We start from the raw sequence: 21550 nt of genomic DNA, 5'->3' as shown, positions 1-21550 counted from the left end.
AAGACAGTATTTACTCCTCCTAAGCTCTGACTAATTTTCCCTTTTTCTATGATGACTGTCCACCAGAAGGTCTTCTCTGATTCTCTGTGTCAATAAGCTTGTATGTGTGTTAGACCTACCTACAGTACCTACATGACTTAGGGTTACATTATCAACAACGATAAACCAGTTGTAGATTGTTGTTTAAGGACTTGACTTTTACCCACTGTGCAGCCAAAGTGCCAGTTCTGTCATTTAATTCAATTATTATTGAAGTATAACCCAGTTATCCCTTTGTATATTCCACCCTATGAAAAGATGAGGTACACTTGAAACGGTGCAGCCTTTAACTTTAATACTTAAGTCTTACTCAGCATCACGAAGGCAATACAGCCACTGATATTTTCTTTCTCAAAGTTTTACCGCTCTCCCCCCTCACTTTGTAGGGGCCCGCCCCACCTCCATATTCCCGCCCAATGACCAACGTAGAGAGTTACAACAACATATGGTGCAACCAATAGGAACCCGTAACATTTCGGCAAGAGAGTAGAGTGGATAAAGACAAATGAGAGAGTGAAAAAGGGGCCAGTATGCGAACCAGAGCGTTGCTGTTTTTCTACACTATTTGTTTGCCTCTCATCCATACTTAATGGCGGATAATTAGCGTATACCCGCGAACGTAAGGTTGGTTCTTTATAATCAAAGAGAGAGCATCGGGATTTGTTAGTGAGCGTGACTTACATCAGAGTGTGCACGGTCCCGTACTTGTGGAGGACTGAGGAGGACAGCACTTGGGCTGTTTGCCTAGAAGCCCTGACTGCCGAGCCCGGACTATTGAAGACCATGAGACGCCTTTCTAACCGAGGCCACATCACCGTGGTTTGGTGAAGTAAAGATTCTGTTTTATTTGTCTCTTTTGGCACTTATTTTTCGTGTTTGACTCATTTTGGAGCATTACCGGAATTTAACAACACGTTCTAGAAGCGCAACGGAGGACTCTGTCTGAGTTCACCAGCAAAACAAAATCGACAGATTCAATAACTACAGCAAAACTATGTATCAAGGGAGGCTTTGATTAAAATGGAGACAATGGATATATAACACACGCATGTGTCATACGGACTCAACGGTTAGCGCAACTCTGCAGCCGTCGCAATGGCAACTTTTGCCGGTTTAGCACAGAGCGCCTACAAACATCTATGGCCCTTCGGCTGCATAGTTATGTTTTTCAGCTATTTATGTATAGCCTCCCCAGCTCACGGCCGCCGATTAATATGCTGGCAAGCTATATTGAACTGTCAAAATGAAGCAGACTGTTTGTATGCGTATGAACAATATATTTACGCATGTGAACCTATATTGACCGGGCAGAGGAGGAAGTGTCCAAGTCACTGCATCTCCTCTTTAGTGCAACTCAATCTTACCAGAAACGGGCCAGCCCTGGAGGACTGTAGCTGTGACTCAGATGAAAGATGCAAGAAGACCAAACGCTCTATCGAGCCTTGCCTGCCTAAAACTAGCAACATGGGGTGCACAGAAGCACGGCGCCAATGCGAGAGAGACACCCAATGCCGAAGCGCCATGGGTGATTATTTAATCCACTGTGGCAAACTTTTCAGTGGAGCAATCTGTACGAACGCTTGTCGAAATGTGATTGCTCAAATGCGAAAGATACCCAAGGCTCAAAGCTTGGATACCTGCGTGTGCGATGGAACAGAAAGGACTATATGTGAGTTCATTAAAGTTAATATGAAAAACCTTTGCTTCGACTCACCACCTTTGGATGACGAGGGTGGTAGTGGAGACCACGACGACGACGACGAAGATGTTATTGAAGAAGACATCAGGATTCCTGATGTAGACACTGGTTGCTCACTGAGTGCGCAGAGTGTTTTGACTCTGGTGGCATCCATCTTGGTTCTTCTGCCGTTTCTCTGATGCACAAGTTAATAACTTGCTCAGACTGTTGTTGGCTGGAGGGAAAGTGTCTTGTCTTCAAATATACAACTGTCTAATGCATTCGGTTCCAAAGAGTAGACTGCGTAGTAAGCTTTCTAAGACTGGTTGGTCAAATATAAGATTATGCGGTGGGGTTAACTTCCAACACGCTGTGATTGTCTATGCAAGTGTAACTGTTTTGGGCCAGGGAAAACATGCCTTGTCAGTATGTCACAGTATTTATTTTAACGCAAATTGTCTGATATCACAATAACGACGTGGCTACCAAAAACTTAAGCTTGGTCTAACACTACTGCCTTAAAGTATACTAGAGGTTTGTGTCATCTACGTGTTTGTGTTCTAAGAGAAAGCGTGTAAGTCGCATTTGTCACACTGTACACAAATGTTGCCTTGGACAAGTGTGTGCAGAAATTATTTTATTTTGATTGGCTACATAGAGATTTATCAATGCAAGTTTTAATCATAAAGCTGTGCACTGCCATTATGGGACTAGTGTTTTAAAAAGAATATGTATTTTTCTATAAAGTTGGCGTTGATTTTTAAGTGGCCAGGTGGCATCGCTTTAGTCTATTAAATGCTGGAATGAATTACAGATAGATTCAAAAATCCATTTAAGGTACAATAAAGTCATTTATAAATATATGTTGTATAAAGAAATCACTGCACACGTAGTGTACCAAACAGTGAAAGAAAAAGGCAAAAAAGTATTCCGGTTGTAAAGGGAAAGTAGGTATTGGTGTATTATTTTCCTAAAAAAAATACTGTACAGTGTATTATATAGATTTTCAGAGAATCTTTTAATTATGTTATCAAAGATGAATTATTCACTGTGTAGAAATGTCTAAATCCACTGTATGACTGCCTCAATGATGTACTTTTATAGAAGGCATAAAAGAGAAATGACAGAAATCTATCCTTGTGTGTGCAGTTCTGTGTTGTAGGGAAATTCTGTGATGTGAAAGGGTGTGGATCAGTTATCTTGGCTAATCTAGCTTCAAAAGACACTAGCCTCAGTAGTAAGGAGTTTAGATAAATAATGGGCCTCGTAAGCAGCTTTAAGTGCTGATACACTTGACTTTGTAAATAGAAGTGTTTGCCGAAGGAATAAACTTTGACATTTGGGTATTTTTAGAACATTAGACACAAAAGGGAGTGCTTTTCCCTGGGGTGTTCACATGCTGACTGGGCCAAGACAGACAGGCGTTTATTTATTTTTCAATCACTGTGTTTACTTAAAGGCCTTACTTAGCACCATCACCACAAATAGCTGCCACTATGGCCCTGCTATCCCGAAAAGGCAGTCGGTAGCACGCAGAAAGTGAAGATTGATTACGTTGCGCCAGAACACATTCTTCACTTGCCCTCAGTATTCAGTCACTCACGCTTGTTGATACATTCAGCATATTAAACCATGTTCAGGGGAGGTGCTGCTCTTTCACTGATGGGTCCATTTTTAAAACCCCTCTCCCTTCATTGCAGTGATTTTCCCTGACACCATTTTTCCAGCCAGGTGAATTATGGTAAAGATATTGCTGGGACGATTGGCTCCTAGCTGAACAGCTGAACTAATAATTAACTACCACCATAAAGTGGGCCTTGATTTAACTAGCTGTTGTCAAACGCATCTGTCTGAGATAAATCAACTCCCCCCCTCCCCCTTGCCATGAGACAGGGGTCCCCCCTCAAATAGTCAACAGTTTGAGGAGAGTAGGGTTCATTGTTATTTAAACATGTGAGAAACAAGGCTGGCCACCGAGCTCCATGCTGGTTTGAGTTCACTCTACATGTGCCGTGAGGAAGAAGAGATGTGTACACATGAGCCTGAGTACAATGCCACGTCCCCACTGTCCAACTCTAAAGCAGTGCAGCAACACGAGAGTTTTGTATAGCTTATGGAAAAACTTGCTAATGCTAATGTATCATGAAACATTGTCAGTGTAGCACTTATACTGTAGTGTTAACCATGCAGCTTTACTGAGGTTAATATGAGCTGTGTCACAATGGTGATTGGTGGGGAAACATTTCCCTCCAAGGAGATCCATGATAAGGATTGAGGGCTTACAGTTCTCTGATGAATGCTGTGTTTGATTGCTTTAGCCTCCTTATTTGTGTGCTCGCCGTTTCATTGCGTTGCTTTGCACCATGTTGTCTTTTTTTTTTTTTACTTGTGGAACTCAGGCCGCACTCTTCCACTCTTAATCGGATGGGGACTTAAAATCGGATGGTTGCTGCAAAATGTTTTATTAGAGCCGGGGACAAGGGCCCTCCAGCTGAATGATTCGAGGAGAAGTCGAGTGGCACTTTTGTCATGGTAATGTTAAGCACATAATGGTTCAGCCGCACAATGCACAGCCACTTCATTCTTTCAGGCTCGCTGACACCTCTTCAGTGCGAAGCCGCAGGGAAGCATGTGGGAACGATCTTCTGGCCCCTGGTCCACACATCCCTCCATGTGGGCCCTTGTCTGCCGTGGAGTCTCTGCGCATACTCCTATAGGAGGAAAACCATTCTTTCTCTCTCGCTCTCTCTCTCTCTCCCTTTATTCCTTCTGCTCCTTAAGAAAAGTGTGTTGTGTGAATTTTTTGTGGGAAAGAAGACTGAATGGAGAACCAAGCAGAACGAAAATGACACCAAAATATCAATTCCAATATTATCAAAAATAATTAATTTTCAACGCATCCAACTTGGAGGGGAGGGGGGTGTCCCGAAAAATAAAGTGTAACATAACAGATGGATTTACACAACTGTAAACTGTAATTTTGTTTTTGTATGATGAATATCTTAGGTCCTGCATATGTGATAAACAACACAGGACCAACTTCCGGTATGTTCTAAAGTGGTTGCCATAGTGCAAAGATTCATGACTTAACAAGGATCCTGTGATGAGCAAGTCACATCCATAACACCCTTTCCCTCATGAAAGGAAAAGAAAGAAAGAAACAAAGAAAGACAGAAAGAAAGAAAAATAATAAAAGGAAGGAGAAAAAACAGCCATAGTCTCCCTCCCTCTCAGCTGTAGCAGGGGGTCACTTCATCATTGCATAGTAGAGTGAACATGGTTTACAAAACGGTTGAGCCTGTTTGTGTTCCAGGTCTTTGAATGTGAAAGGTATCTTTACCATCAATTCTGCCTGAGCTCCTCTGTTTCGGCGTCACATTGTAGCCCCTCTTGCGCTGCACAAAATGAACATATGGTCTGTCTTAGCAGCTCACTTTTACTCAACCCCAATTGCACAATTTGCATGGCTCGGCCTGCGCTTCAAGAGTAGCTATTTAAAAAATGGATCTGGCACTTTGTAAACGGCTTGCTCATCGTTAGGCCTGTAACATCCAGCTCCAGTGTGTTTCAGGGATGAAAACGTGCAGTGGGCTCCAGGGCCTGATGACAGGCCAATTACAGAGATTACTTAGGCCAGCAGCTTACCTAAACAAAGAAAGGCAACATTATCCAACTCGCAGAACGTCCACCACGGTTCTACCAGCAGGGACTTAAAGCACAAAGCTATATACAGCAAAACACATCAACCAAAAGAGCCACTGTGGGTTAAAAAAAGTGTGACCCAACTTTAATAGATGCATATCTGATTTATTATTCTTTTGAATAATGAGGAATTGCAGTTTTTAAGGTCCCCTAACTTGACTTTCCCCTATGAAATGTTTTCAATTAACTCCTGGCACGGGCCGGGGAGTAGAGAACCATTTTACCAAGCTGAAATATGGAAAATCTACACAGTACCTTTCAGCATGGGCCAGATTTTCATTATAATGCCACATCATAATTCCAAGACTCCTGCCTACTCCCTTAATAGATGCTCTATAGCAGCTCTAGGTTAGTTTAGGGGCCCTATAGTTTTTTTTTTGTGTCTGACTCACACAATGAGGTGAGATTGCTGCCTTACTCTCGCGGCATATGTTTTTTGGCCTCCGTTCATTGACTCATTACTCAGTAACTGATGGAGAAACGGCTGGACAGTTGGTATGGCTGAAACTTAGGAGTGCGCACTGAGATGGAAAGTTCATTTGATGGGATTTAGGAATAATCCTTTAAAGTTAACATTGGGAATTTGACAGAATGAGGTTTGGCAGAGAGGGGCCCTCAGTGGTTCCCGGGTCCTAGTCTTTTTATGTATGTGTATGGACACGTCTCTTGTGTTCATTAGCACAAACATCTAAGAGTTGTTTGATTGTTTTATGTTTTTTTTATGCTCTACTCCTAAGGCAACTGTGTCGTTAGGCGAACAGGCCTGCCACGTTCATTCTGGCATTTCTTTGTGCCCATATTTATAATCACGACTACCCCTTCATTTGCGCTCTCTTCTAAAATAGGTAAAAACCACTGAATTGTTACAAATGAAAGTAGTCATTTTTAGGATTACTCTTTCAAACTGGTCCTTTTTCCAGCCATGGCCTTGAGGCCCCAAATCCGATTTCTCTTTTCCCCCGCCGATCCGAGCTGCCACTTTGATTCCATCACCTAAGACCTCTGGTGAGTTCACAACCCTTTGAAATGAGTAAAAGGACCTGGATCTCTGCTCCTGAGGGGTTCAGATCTGTGGGATTACCACCAGCACAAAGCGGGCGAACTCACACCTGAGGTAGAGTTGCTGGAGGGACTCACAAAGCTCATGCCCAAACTAAAGGGCCAATGCTGGGACTAAACACGGATAGTAAAAGTGTCCTACTAGTGACCTGGCCGTGAGAAGTTCAGTTTACCCGTTTTAAGACTGATGTCTTTAATTCTATGATATCAGGCATCGAGTCATAAGGAAAATTAGGTCAATCAGCAGCCCAAACTATTATTAATGTACAATACACATTCTTTATTATTTACACTCACTACATTACATAAAGAAAAGTCGCCGTTTCCTCTGGAAGCAATAAATAATGACTAAGGACCTCCTAATACAAAGTACACAAATCCCACTAAAGCACCCCACCCCCCCTTCTCTAAATTAAATAGTTTGGGGAAACTTCCCCTGGAAAATAATTTTCTAATCCTGTCCTTAAGTATTCCCTTGTGATTAGCCCTAATCACAGGGCGTATAGAGATTTAGCAGACATTTATCCAAAGTGCCTTCCAGTGTTGTGTTTCGTTCCTTGGGAACTACACCACTAGCTCATAGCACTGCTAGCACCATCATGCATCTGACTGGTGAATTAATCCTACCCTGATCTCGGATGCTCTATCAGCTGATCTGTTTGAAGGGTCTAAATGACAGAGCATATTTACTGCCAGCTCTTTGAAGTTGATACGTTATCTCTAATTCAGAAAAAGAAATCAACAACTCAGTATGCTCCATTTTTAAGAATTCAAAACACCCACTGAATAGAGTAACTTGAGACCGCGACGCATAGCACTCTCCCAGGAGCTAGTTATTTCCACAATAGTCCAGTAATCGGCATAACGTGGGGGAGGGGAGAAGTTTTTTTTCAGCCACTATCAGGCCCAGTGGTTGGAACAATTGCTGGTGAAAAAGTTTGGCTGCTTGTTTTCACACAGGCTAGAGGAGAGAGGGCTGAATAATGAGGTGATCTCTAAGAGGTGTTTCTTTTTTTTTGTTGGGGGAAGTGCGTTCCCCTTTTCCCAAAAGCAGCGGCCATATAATTCATGTGACAGGCAATGGCGAGAATAGAGGAGGGGTGGCAGGGGGCTCCAGACCAGCAGGGCTCAGGAGGACAAGAGGTGAAGGAGGCTGCCTGTTGTGATCTTGTGAGCTGCAGATGATAAAAGATAAAGTAGACTGTTGTTAAAAAAACAAACCCTATCTTCAGGAAGCCTTCTTAAAAAGCTGACCCACGGACGAGTAATAAGCTAAATAATACGTTAAAAAAATTGGCTAGTGAATCATTTTTTGCAATAATGCTATTTAATTTAATTTGTAGCCATTACCAAGAGTGCCAAGTGATTTGAGGCTAGATGATGTGGTGAGGAGTTTCATTCATTTAGTCATGAGTCAGAATGTCCAAACATGATCTGAAATGAAAGAACTAGTTAACTCCACCAGCCCTTACCCTGTATGACCCCAGCTTACATATGTGATGCTTGTGTAGTCTTATTGGCACACTAAGGGTTAAAGGTGTAGTACTTCAGTGCCATGCTTTGCCTCAGTGCCTATGAGGCAAGTGACATTGCTGTCACTTACCCATCTCACACCCTCCGGAACGGGCTGGATCCTCTCTGCCGCAAACCACAGGACAGACAAACAAACCTTCCCACAGACAAGCAGAAACAGCCAACTCTCGCGCAGGAATGCTGGAGAAGAGGGGAGGGGAGGCTGGAGCGAGAAACTGCAGGAGCCCCAAAACACTGGGAAGGGGGGGAAGGGTGGTGAAGGGGATATCGGAGCCTGATGAGTGTGGGGGGGGGGGGGGGGATGGGGCTGTGTGAGGGAATTCCATCTGAGATATGGTCTTGGAGGAAGTGGAGGCTTCCAGAGAATGTGATAGGGTTTTTATTATTTTCAAGTGGTATTGGTGTGAGTGGGCGGGGGATGGTTGTGGTAACGTAGACTCAATGAAGGAGCTCTCCATGATGAAGGGACAAAGCCACTTTGGGGAACGGCTCTTGGCCATTAGTTCTATTTACCAACAGAGAATACAACAGCCGGGCCCCCCTCTTCACTGCAACCCCTCAACGCGCCTCTCCAGGGGAAGAGAAGAGGACCGCCGGCAATAACAGAAGAGGGGGCAGAGAGAGAGACGGAGAAAGAAAGAGAGAGAGAGAAAAAGAAAGGGAAAGAGAGGAAAAACACAAAACTTGCTGACACGGGGCATAACTTAATTTCCACGGTGCCAGGACAGCTGTGTGGTGTAATCGGCCGTGGCAGACCATTAAAACTTCAATGGCTCCGCTGACCCAGAAGGGAAACTCAGTCTGCGTCGAGCCGCTTCGAAAAGGAGGAGGTGACCAGCACGATTTATAGTCTTGTCTTAAAGAAACATGCCCCTCTCATTTCTTATTGATAACCCCCCCACCCCCACCCATCCTTTGCATTTCCCCAAGAGACTCACAATGTAAATTGAGACTGACATTTGTGAAGCTCTGTTTAAAGACGCATTGAAACATCCAACAAGTGTTGCATGGTGTAAAGCTGATGAATCTCAAATGGTTGAAATATCGTTTTGTTAAGTGTCACTCTCTATTTTCTCTCTAACAGAGTGCAACTCATCCAGGGAGGATAATTTTTCAACACAGAGGAGTAAACCGTCTTAATGTGCCACTTTTGTAACCCTCGGTTCACTCACAGTTCACAGTGTCAGATGGTCTTTTTCCTTTATCTAATTCTAAATTGTATTTAAGATAGTTGTCTCTGATGTGATCTTTATCTCTGTCATGAACATATCCTGGGTTTCTTTAGTCAGCCATGTTTGGGTCAAACTAGGTCAGATATATTGTGAGGATGTTCTTCAGCTCTGCAAGTCCTCTGGCTCAGTTTATGGGTATCAGAGGGAACAGGAATTTGATGCAGCCTGCTCTGAAGAAGTCATAAACAATACAGACCCAACATGGCTCCAAGCTCAACAGTTTATTGCTAGGATGAGGAATGATCAGTTCAAGACCAAGTGTCGAGTTTCACCTAAAAAGGACTTGCTTTCTGCTTTGCTATACCGAGATGCATATTTGATTATCTTTGGTGAGTAAAATCTTTCAGCCCCCTGCCCCAGAGCAACCCCTGTCCTTTGCAGACCGTCAATTTACCTTTCATAATCCTAAAAACCTTCAAAGGTTTTACAGCCACACGTCTATGAGGATGTTTATGTCACGTGAACAAGAACAACAATAGTGCGCTCATGAACAGCGATGTTTGGTATGATTAACGAAGAGAGAGAGAAAAGAGAGAGAGGGAGAGAAAATAGATGGAACAATGGAACACTAACCTCACTGCAACAAGCACTACAAACTCAATGAATGAAAGGATGGAAAAAAGAAGAGAAAAAGAAGTGCTATGAGAGAATAAATAATGAACACCTCCCCACCCCAAACCCCCACTCCACTCAAAGCCGGGGAGTTGTTAAGAGTTAATAGTCTCCCATCCACTCAATGGGGGCCGGGGGTGTCACTCTATTAACCTGACCTCGAGGGCCATGGGCCAAATTGCACCCAGTTGTTGTCTTGAGAGTATTCATCCTTCACACATTCATTTCCTCCTTTATGTTTTCTCTTTTCATCTGGGTGAAGGGGTATGCTACGGCACCCCAGGCTTGAAGTGGGAGCTCGGTACAGTCTGAGAGGAGAGAGAGAGAGAGAGAGAGAGATGGATAGATAAAGAGAGAGAGAAAAAAACAGAGAAAGAGTCAGAGGTTATAAATATGTTAAATTGCTGCGTGAGTTTAAGTGGCTTTGTAAAGCCAACACAAATGGGCCTTCAGAGTAAGTAATGAATGCAATGCACAGAGTTGAGAGCCATTGTACTGCTCTACAAAAACCTGAAGGGGACTTTTTTCCCAGGATTGTTCATTTTCTTCACAACTGGAAAATCACATGATATTTGTGTGTGTGTACATTTATACACATGTGCCTTTTTGGAGGGGCAGTTGAGTGTGTATGGGAAAGATGGATCCAGTTTAATTTCTACTGATTCTGAAAATAATTGTAGCCCAGATCTAGTGTTGGGCTGCCACTACATTAGCTCTTTTTCGCACTTAGTTGCTAGCTTAACTGGTGTAACCTACATTGTGTGCACAAGCACCATTATGCACTCGAATTCACATGGGAGGCGGGCATGCTAGCAAGGAGACTTTAACCCATGGGTGCTAACTTCTGGCTGTTAAGGTGACAGGAGTGAGGTTAACACACTGCACAGCACTGTACCCACTGGCGACCATTATAGTTGCATAGCATTGTGAAGTCCTAATTGAACCCTTGTCACTCAAATAGAGGCCGCCCATTTGCCCCTTGTCTCAAGCCAAATGTTTGAGGGCAGCTCATTGACTTAAAACCCTTGATCTTCCCTCTATAAAGACTTGTTAACAGTGCATTAATTGACACCTCATGTTGCTAAGCACTGCTTTGTCTCCTATCCGAGGGCTTCTTGTTTGTGCACTGTTAATTTGCCTTAAGAGAGACAATTCCAGTCACAAAATTTTGAATCAATGAAACCAGTTCCTTTTTCTTTTTCTCTTTTTCTAAAAGGGTACTCCCAGAGAGTTGTTTTTCAGTCAACCATAAATGCCAGATTGACCTCTCTTTCTCTGGCGATACATCAAGTCGCGCAGGCTGGGCCCCGGCTGGGAGAGGGGTCAGAGGGTGCGGGTGAGATTACAGGCCTGGGATGCATGGAGGCTCCACCACCGGCTGGGAATGACACAGGCAGGGCTGGGGGCACGGGTGGTGGTGGAGGGGCTGTGGAGGTGGACTGGTGCCGGCATGCACACACACTCACACAGATGGGTAGACACGCAACATACAAACATACACACACAAAAACGCACACAGACACATAGACATGCAGCATACACACAGATACACAAACATGCATCTCCAACACAGACAAGCTGAGACAGCTGTCTTCTCCATAAATTCGCATTTGCATACACAAACGGTACATGCATATGCACTTCCAGTTATACATGTATGCACTTCCACAGGTCCCACACAAACACACACACTAAGTCACTCACATATAGTCACACACACGCACGCACGCACGCACGCACGCACGCACGCACGCACGCACACACGCACACACGCACACACAAACACAAACACACACAATCACACACACACTCTTCCTGAGCGAGGCAGCAGCACTAAGCATTCACTGGTCCAGAAACCCTAGACAGGTAAGCGGCTGGAATGCATGCCTCCCAGGCCCAGCTGTGCTGCATCAGGCCTGAGTCCTCTGGGGTGAGACAGGCCGGGCCCAGTTCATATGTTTCCTCCATTCTCCCCCTCTCATCCACTCCGCCGGCCTGGCCTGGCCCTGCTTTGGTCTGCTCTGTGCTGTGCTGCATCGCCGCTCCCCTCCTTTCCTGTTCAGTACCGGGCCAAAAAAATAGCTGTGCTCCGGCTCGCAAATGGCCTTCCCTGCAGACGGGTTTGATTGCTAAGGAAAATGTTTTTACTTTAGTTTTTTTAACTTTCTTTCTTTCTTTAGTTTTTTTGTCTTCACTCTTTGTTTCATTTTGCAAAAAAAACCTCTCCTCTGTATACCTCCTCAAGGGCTCTTGTAGTGTGAAGTAGTTCTCCAGAGAATGCTTCATTTATCACTTTTCACAGAGTAAAACCTCAGCCTGAAATAAATCTGTCTGTTTGTCGATCAAGGGTCCCAGCTGGCTCTTCTCCAAGCCCCACAGAGGAAACTCGAGTGGTTACACATACTATGAGAGGGTACACACTGAAACACCGGAGGCTGCACTATCTTAAGGAAAACACAAATGCTTGTTGTCGACTTTAAAAGACCAAGGCGAAAGGCAGGGATAATGCATGGTTAAAGATGCCGGCGTAACGTTGAAAGGAAATACATTTGTGTCTTGCTATATTCAAAGTTATTTGTAAGGTGATGTGCTTTCCAACACGCCCAGACACACTAAATAAATTAACACTTTGTCTCTCTGTGCTCTCAGCCATGTTTTTGGTATTTCTGTTTATCTCCTCAACCCTGAATTGGCTTATCAGTTTTTTGGCGAGTGCCCTTGCACTAAGAAATGGGGGAAACAACAGCTGCTGCTTTCACAGAAACGTTTTAACCCCCCCCCCCCCACGCTCTCCAATGAAATTGCATCAGGCTTTGAAAAAGAACCTGTTGTCCTGGAGACAACCCTGACTGGCGAACCAGCCCCCCCCCCCCCTCCCCCACCCACTACTCTCCCCTTTCCACCCCCATTCCCCTCTCTCTCCCTCTCTCCTTTCTCCTATCCTGGGTTGGTGTTGGCTTTCATCGTGGGCCCATGATCCTGCCGCACCCGCCCCGGCCAAAGTCCTCCCTCACTCAGCCCTCATTACTGCGTCCGATGAAGGACGGGGGAGGAATCCGACGCAATTACTGCGTCTGCAATGCAACCTGCCTCCCCTCCACGCACCTGACAAGAGACCAGGAAAAATTAGGCTCCTGGAGGAATTTTAATCAAACGTCCCTGACAACATGCTCCAGAGTTTCTTCTTTGACTGTCACAGCTGGTCCTGGTTCTGAGACCAGGTGTGTCCCTGTCCTTTTTGGACCGGATCCAGTACAGTATTGGCTGCTTTATTTCATTATTGAGTTAAAATTACAACCAGCACAGACGTGCTTGAGACTCGCAGGGGCGTCTCCGTGGTGATGGAGTGGGAAATCATGACATCAGAAAAACTGAGCTTACCCAGGAACATGCTACAATAGGTGTCTGTGATGGCCTGGGTGCTTTGTTTGGAGAAGTCCCGTAGTTTGACCAGACTGTGGATAGAATGATATATTAGCATAGACAAAGCCAATTAATTTTTCCTGCATATTGCACATGAATATAAGACTTTTCTGTGGCCATTTCTAATGGGGATATCTGCATAAAACCAGGTAGTGTGTTTAGTTTAGTATGTTGTATCTTTCACTTTGTGTCACTTTCGTTTCTTGCCCGCCCCTCTATTGAGATAGCATCTCTGCTCAAGCGCTTCAGGCTCTGGGTCTCATAACTCAGGCTTTACCTCCAGACATTTTTTATTAGCCTGTACCCCGACCATGTCAGCTCCCTTTGAGATGTGGTGATGTCATCCAGGAAAATCTGGTAGTGTTTTAGAAAGTGGAGAATAAGTTACAGATTCCGCTGTGGCTTTTGATTAAAGACATTTGCTCAAGGTTGGGTGGACAAGACGTTTGCTCACAAGAACATTTTTGCAGCTGTACGTCATGTGACACATTCACTGTCGATTGCAGCAGAGCTTTTGAACAATACGCATTAGCACACAACACACAACATTAATTATGTTACAGAAATCTAAGGAGCTAATTCTGTGCCGGAAAGTGTTCCTGGTTCCTGATTCCTACAAACAGATAAAGCCATGCAAACCTATCTGAAATGTTTTTTTTTAGAAAGTGCGTCTTGCCATTCTACATCCTAAAGTGTGGCACCTTATGTACAGCAGTGTGATGCATCCAAACACTTGAGCCGAAATTACAAATCTTGAGGTGGTGAGAGCCTAATTGATTCTGAGGTGTCATAAAATGGTTTTCTCTACCCCCTCAGGCGAAGGAAAAGCAACATCAAGCAAACAAACTAATTACAGTCACCCAGGGCTTGTGCAGCAATTATGACTCTGGGAATTGTTTTGATATGGTGTGCGCATGTCTCTCAGTTCAGCTGTGGGAAAAACCACAACTCGTGCCCGGCAAATTCAGCTGGCTGTAGCTCTTAGTGCTTGGTTTGTTGCTTTTGGGAAGGGATGGTTCAAGTTAAAATCCTGTAGCTTGGGATCTCCAGTGTTCAGCGTGGTCTCCTTTATCACAACAGTCTATGGCATAGTTATGTTCAGTAGGGAAACCCCCTTGAAAGCCTCTGCGATGTGGCCTAGTCTTATTCTCTTACTTCACAGTTTCTGTTTCATCAGTCTGCCCTCAATGGCAAGTTTTTCTTGCTGATACTGCAATTCCACTGTTGTCATTCTTCAGGTCTTTATCACTGCTGCTTTTGTAATTGGCAATGTATTTACACTTCATATGCTGCCCATCCTACTCTCTCCTCCAACTCTACCTGACATTCCACCCATAGAGGTCTTGTACATGGGTTTACATTGTATATTGTGCATTTGTTTGTCTAGCCCTGTGTCCTGTTCCTATAAACGTGTACTGTACACTTAATGATAAAGTGTTCACCACCACATGGACTGTCCTCTTGGGCTCAAGTCGTTTGCGGGTCAAATACTAAGAGTTTGATTGTTAGTGTTTGTTTTGACATCACCTGTGGCACAGACCTGTTGAAATGGCTTTTTCCCTATGGGACATCCAATAATTATTTTTCCCCTTGCGTCTGCAGATCGTGTTATGATACGGGACAAGGAGAGGGCAAGGGCACTGCTGACACGGTGTGGCGCAGGACAAAAGCAGATGCAATACCACAGAGGATTACGCGCTAGTTATTCGTAACTGTAGTCTGCCCTCTGTGTTTATCTGAGGTTAAGTGGCATTGCAGCCCCCAGGAGATTGGGTTTCTAACATCTTACCTCACAGTCAGATCAAAAGCAAAACCCTTTCACTGTTTTGTCAACTTTGGTAAAAACCCATGGCGCAAAAATATAAAATCAACTTCTGGGTGATCTGGGTGAGAACTACATGTCTGCATGAACAGTATCATTAAAAAGCTTGCTCAGCACAGACCCTGTTCCCTGCTCCCTGCTCAGCGGATGGAAGGCCCTTTTTTAACACTTGTAAGCTCTAGCTGGTCTTACGTTCTTAACCAAACAGACCCGAAGAGGGGAGGGGGGGGGGGTCAGAGGGGAGACATGCACATTTGCTTTTCCAGCCTTTGATTTTGTCCTCCCTACCATCCCCCCCTCCTTTTGCTCCCTTTGGCTCGAGAGCACCTGTTTTTCTCCTTAAGATGTTTTTCTTTTTTAATTTTTGTTTATTTTTGCACGGCTCCATTTGGCCCCGGGGGCGCTTCGCAGCTCTGGCGGCCCCGCGAGTGCAGCGAAACGGCCAGTGAGATCAGTGACATTCCTCCCGAGCTGCCCTCCACCGCCCGTCAGAAGAAGGGTGACAGCTGGGTGAAAAAGCCATCCAGCTCTGTCCTGTTAAATGTTTCCTTTTCCTTAATTCTCAGAGGCTTAATTCGTAATCCCACTTCTCTCCGGCCGCGACCCGCATGGTTCTATAATTTTAGGGGATTACATGTTCTCAACACCGTTCTCGTCAAACAGTGTCTATTATCACCAGCACTTGAAATGACTGATCTGTGTTAAAATGAATAAAAGTGCAATTAATCAAGACCGGGTATTGGTTGGTGGGTAATATCTAGGGTGACTAGGGGTCCCGCGTTGCATTGTACTGCACAGCCTTTTGACCCTTTGTCCCACATTCCACATATTGAGGTAACATCCTGCATTCAGGAATCATTTGGTTTTTAATTGTCAAAAAGAACAACACAAAGAAGCATTCTTTAACCCCGCCCGACACATGAGCCACTTATGCCAATGTGGCATAGATTCTACTCTATTCAATAGTGCCACATCAGAAGCAGCAACCTTGCTCATACAAATGCAACAATTTTTTAAAAACCTTCCTTTCATCCAATGGCTGAAAAGAGAATCAACTAGAGGTGTTTACGTATAAGTGTATAGTTGTTTACAAGCTGGAGGGCAGCATACAAATGTTTCTATTTCAGTTAGATAGACAGTACATCAATGTTTTAGGCTACCTCTAGGCATTGGTAACATCTCCCACATTGTCCCACACAAACTTACTACTTATCCCACATTTTTTCTCTTTGCATCTGGTCATTCTCATGCATTTGATCACCCTCATCTGGTCACCTGGGGTTAGGGTCATTGCCCCAATACTTCATGCAAATGAGGATGCTATCAGCATTGTATTGCCCTTTAGGCATTCCTTGGATGCAGGCACCCACCCTGCTGTGAGTGACCCTTTTGGTTTCCACTTTCACACCTTCATGTTTAGCCTAACAACCAGACCCCCCCCCCCCAACTCACAGTGCCTCCTAATGAGACACCCTGCCCAATCAAACCGATCTCAGACCATGAGACAATGTCAACATGCAGCATCTGTTGCTATTGTAAGGGAATACAATGGGGGAACCGCTGTGGATATGCAAGTAGTGGAAATGACCCGACCCTTGTACTGATGATCTGACGATAAGGGTAACTGACATGCCATTGGTGTAACTGCAGAGGAATGTATGATGCATTACTGTATATGGGCCATTCTACCGAATTCGTGTAATATGCAGTCCCTCAACAATAAAAACTATTTACAAAACAATTAGGTATTTAGGCATAGATATTTAATTAGAAAATGTTATGGTCTATATAAACCCAATGCATTACATGAGATAGTGATAAGCTAAATATATACAAAATCATCATTTATAGGGTACTTTCTATTGGGAAGTAGCTGTCCCCAACCCTGACATCTAAATTTCAATGCCTTTAAATAACACTTTTCAATTTTTTTAGATTTTTTTCAATGATTTAATTCCAAAGATCTTTATGATTGGGTTGAAACAGAACTTGGAATATTTAGATTTATTGTGGGTTTAATTTTTAAATCAATTTTCTATACTCAAAAAATCATGTCCCTAGTTTTCATGTCACTACCGAAACACAAGAGTTTTAGTCCATTGGCTGAGCATGTGTTTTAGCCACGACTCTGCATTTTTGACCATGCAGTGACACTGCATCTCTGACCCTCATGGTTGAATGGTAAGTAGCTAAATCCCATAGTTTTTATATAAATGTGTTCCAAAGTCTGAAAATCGACGTGTAACCTTAAGAATTGTCACTACCGAAACGCATGTTTTCTTCAATTAAGTAAACCTTTTTGGGTTTCATGGAAAATCTTATGTTTGTATGTGTGTTCACCTCTTCAAAGATGTGTTTGCATGCCGTGTGCTTGTTAGAATTCTTTATTTATGCTTAAAGTTAGCTAGAATTGTCACTACCGAAACAGTCACTACCGAAACACATGGTAGTGACCTGATGATTTCAGTAGTGACAAAATGAAATGGTAAGTAGTTCAATCCCATAATTTCTAAATAAATGTGTTGTGTGGACTAAAGGGCGGCCCAGAGCACTTTTTGGAAGATTTTGGGAGAGAAATGAACATCCATCCAACAGTGCAGTCACTACCGAAACACTGGATGTCACTACCGAAACAGTGCAGCACTACCGAAACACAGGATGTTTTGTAAAAAATTAAGTATATTGAGTAATCAACTAAAATGTTATGATACTGATTGGATTAATGTATGTTCAATTTCATCAATCAACAACTCTGGAATCAATATGATCAGTATTTTGCATTTTACAAAGAAATATTGCACTTAGATTTTGATGAATTGTATAAATTGAACTTGAACATTTGGTAAAAAAAATCATTTTTATGGATTTCATTTTGAAAACCTTCAAGAAATATTTGTAAAAATACTCTTCAGAGAAGGGAAGGAAACACAATCTGAACAGGTCAATAATAATACTTTTTTTACTATAGTAAATGTGATGTTTCGGTAGTGACAATTTTTGGAAGAGGAAAAACATTCCAACACATTCTGAAAATACAATATAAAAATTGACTGTTCTTTTACTAGATAAGTGTACTTTAGATATGGTACATTATACATACGGACAAAGTTTTGGGAATAAAACATACAAAAAATCAAAATATTTCTGACCTGTCTTTGCACCAATTCGGTAGAATGGCCCATATATGAGTATAAGTGTGAGTCATGTTGGGTCTCAGTGTGTTATTCCTACTCATGTTTGTCTTGTCAGTTGTCCAGTCTTGCTCTGCCGTAATCATGACTTAATACCGGACGCATGTGATTCTGTGCTCCGATGAGAGACATATGAGAAGTGAGTTGCTGGGCGAGATGATACACTGTAAATACAGCACCCATGCAATGCCGGCTACACCATGGGTGTTCCTGACACTCATGTAACACACTAACAAACATGTGTGGTGTTTATTTACGCACAAACACACGATTCTCTTCTTGCTTTTTGCATTTCCCTGCTTTTTTACACAGATGCATTCATTCACATCCATGGATGAGTAGACATTAATACATGTACACACATAGACTCACACCCACACACACTCATGCAGTACACATATGGTTTATGGATATAAAATCACACACACACACACACACACACACACACTCACACACACACACACACACACACTCAGGGACAACTCAAACTGTGTTCTTTGAAAGGCTGGCAGCGTATGTCTTCCTGTATGTTGAGTCAGAAGGGTAATTACAGATGGGCAGGAGAAAGCGCCAGAGGATTAAACATGGTGACAGAGACGAAAAGCCTCCCTCTCTTATTCTTTGTGTTATGTGTGTTTGGAAGCATTTGATACAGCCTATCTGCACCCTATCTCCTAAATCCTCAACAATCTCCAAATGTATTTATTTATTGAATGCAATAATCTCGATGACTTCCCTGACAGAGGCCTCCGTTGTCTTCTGAGAGGAATCCTTTTGCGGGTTTGCTAACCCTTGGGTAAGCCTGTTGTAATCACTACCTTTTGATACAGGCCTAATTTGCCTGTGTAGCACACAGTGTAATCATTTAAGTCTGGGGCTGTAAGTACTCAGAGGCCTTCTTTGGCAGCAGGACCTGGTTCTGATCCGTTAGTGAAAGACTTTGTTTACCAGAGCCACAGAGGGAGAAGTGCACTCTGTTAGCGGAAAAAGAAACCAGTAGTTAGCTTCTGTTTGCATTCTGTTTGTGTAGAGAAAGTACCTCATTGTCTTCAGTGTGAGTGTTTCTGTGGCGTAGAGATACACAGTTAGTTAAACTCTTATCTGTGAAATAGCTAACTAGATGGTTCAGCTGCTCTGAGGTGGGAAAGCACTCTGCTGTTGGAAATCGACCCCTAACCGCCATTTGCTGTGCCAAGAGGCGCAGATGTCTCTGGCATGAATGCCTCCCCAGAATGTGTTCCAAGGTATTTATTGTATTCGTCTATCAGAGATGTGAATAACACACTTTAACACTCAGGGGGTTTAAAATCTGACTATGCTATATGTTTGGCAAAGTGTTTGAGGGTAATTCTCAATATCATAACAATCAGTTAAATAGTTTGTCATTATTTCACACAAAAAAAAGACATTTGAATAAAGTTTTATTCGCGGTCATTCTGCGGAGCAATGACAGAGCCCTCTTTTGCAATTGTGTGTACCTCTATGTATATCCTATAGGCTTTACAAAGCTATACAATGTAATTCACAATCATAATAATCAGCTAAATAGTTTGCCATCATTTTACAAAAATGTTTTCTTGATCATTCTGTGGAGCAGCGACAAAGGCGTCTTTTGCAATTCTGTGTGTCTCCTATAATATGTATTTAATATTTCATATAGTATATAATAGTATCAATGAAATACAACAGAGTACAATTTCTGTGGAGTTTCAAAACAGATGAACCATGTCCTCTGATTGAAGAGGTTCAGTGAACAGCATCCCCCCCTTCCCCCCTCATCCGCCGCCTGTGTAACTGAGTAGCTGTGGTCTGTTTGCTCCATTCACATGGTTTATTATTGTTAACATTTGGAAGCTCAGAGAGCTCTAGCTCTGTTTCTGTGTCAGACATCGCCAGCTGCTCAGTCAAACACAGGGACTGCGCCGTGCAGCATCCTCAAACCATTATGTCATCAGAGAAACACTAACAGCATTAATACGCCGTGACCCCCGCCACAACACCACCCGTCATCCACAACAACCAGCGAATAAACAAGTTTCCTAGGATGATGTTAGGTTAAGGCTTACAAAGAAAAAAATGCTTGTGTTTGTATGCTTATGTATGCATGCTTATTGCTATTTGAGATCTCAGTCATTTGTCAAAGGTTATTTGATTGTAGTGTTATGTGAAGGTTAGCTGAGCCATTTAAAGCGACAATAGTGCTAGCATTAACCTACATGCTGTGCTTCTAGGGTTGGTCGGAGCACAAACTGGTGGGAGAGCTTGATGGGAAACAAAGCCAGATTCTGCTGAAGTATTGCTAAGGAGTTGGCGAGCGGCGCGGAGTGGAGTGGCGCTCAGGGTACTGCCAAGAAGAGGGTTTGTCTCTGACCCCCAGACCCATAACTCAGAGCCTCCTCCACCTCTTGCCTTGCTCGGAGAGTGTGCACACTCCTCCTGAGAACGCTTGTTAAGCACCAGCCCCACGGCTCCAGAAAAGCCCCAGCGTGTGAACCGAGGACAAAAGGCCAAAGGTGATCCCACCGCTGGCACGTATCTCAAATCTCCCCAGTGATACGTATTAACACTGACACTGGTTTTCTTCCTCTCCCTCTTTCTCTATCACACACTCTCTCTCTCCTTTTCCATTAGCACACAGCTCTTAGTCAGAGTTCTATATGCCTGCTGGGACCCAAACTCTCCAAAAAGTGGTGACGTCACCAGAGGGGAGACTGCTCTCCGGCCACATCTCTGAGCTTACTGGGCCACAAATCAAGTATGTGCTATATAAACACCTAAACATATGGTGATAAATGGACGAGATAATGGAGGCCTGGATGAGATGATATCGACGCACAGCACCTGCGGTTTTCGAGCTTGACCTTGCGGATATTCATCACAGTCCCAGGGGCGTAGTTGCTTCATGTAAAAATGCAGTGCAAGCACGATATTACGGCTTGTGTTAGTAAACACGCCTGTAATGCGAGCCCACACTCTGAACTGATAACACACCAAACACCTGCAATATCTGAACCATTCCCCAAAATGGTATGTGCAACTTCGGACGAAGAGGAAAATCTGATGTGTTACATGTTACTTAGTCAATGTAGTTTGGACCAAAAAGGGAATACCACAGTTCAGTAATCAGGAAAAATAAGAAACAAGGAAAAGATCCTGTTATGAAGAGATATAGAAATAATTGAGAGGCGGTGCAATTTCAACCAAGAAAAGCCATTTAAAAACAGCACTCAAAATTTTTGCAGATATTGTCAAATGAATG

General features: G+C 43.4%; 1 protein-coding gene across 1 annotated transcript; it reads left to right on the top strand.

The window, feature by feature from the left end:
* Window positions 1–561: 561 nt before the first annotated feature.
* gas1a (growth arrest-specific 1a) lies at window positions 562–2829 on the top strand. Its single transcript, XM_080852133.1, has one exon. It carries the CDS (start codon window positions 1135–1137, stop codon window positions 1915–1917), a length of 783 nt encoding a protein of 260 aa, XP_080708259.1. The 5' UTR covers window positions 562–1134; the 3' UTR covers window positions 1918–2829.
* The last annotated feature ends 18721 nt before the right edge of the window (window positions 2830–21550 follow it).

This window comes from Sprattus sprattus (assembly GCF_963457725.1).
Source record: "Sprattus sprattus genome assembly, chromosome: 15".
In the NCBI taxonomy this organism is placed as follows: Eukaryota; Metazoa; Chordata; class Actinopteri; order Clupeiformes; family Clupeidae; genus Sprattus; species Sprattus sprattus.
The sequence above is the reverse complement of the archived record's forward strand: the minus strand, read 5'-3'. Positions and strand labels throughout refer to the sequence as shown.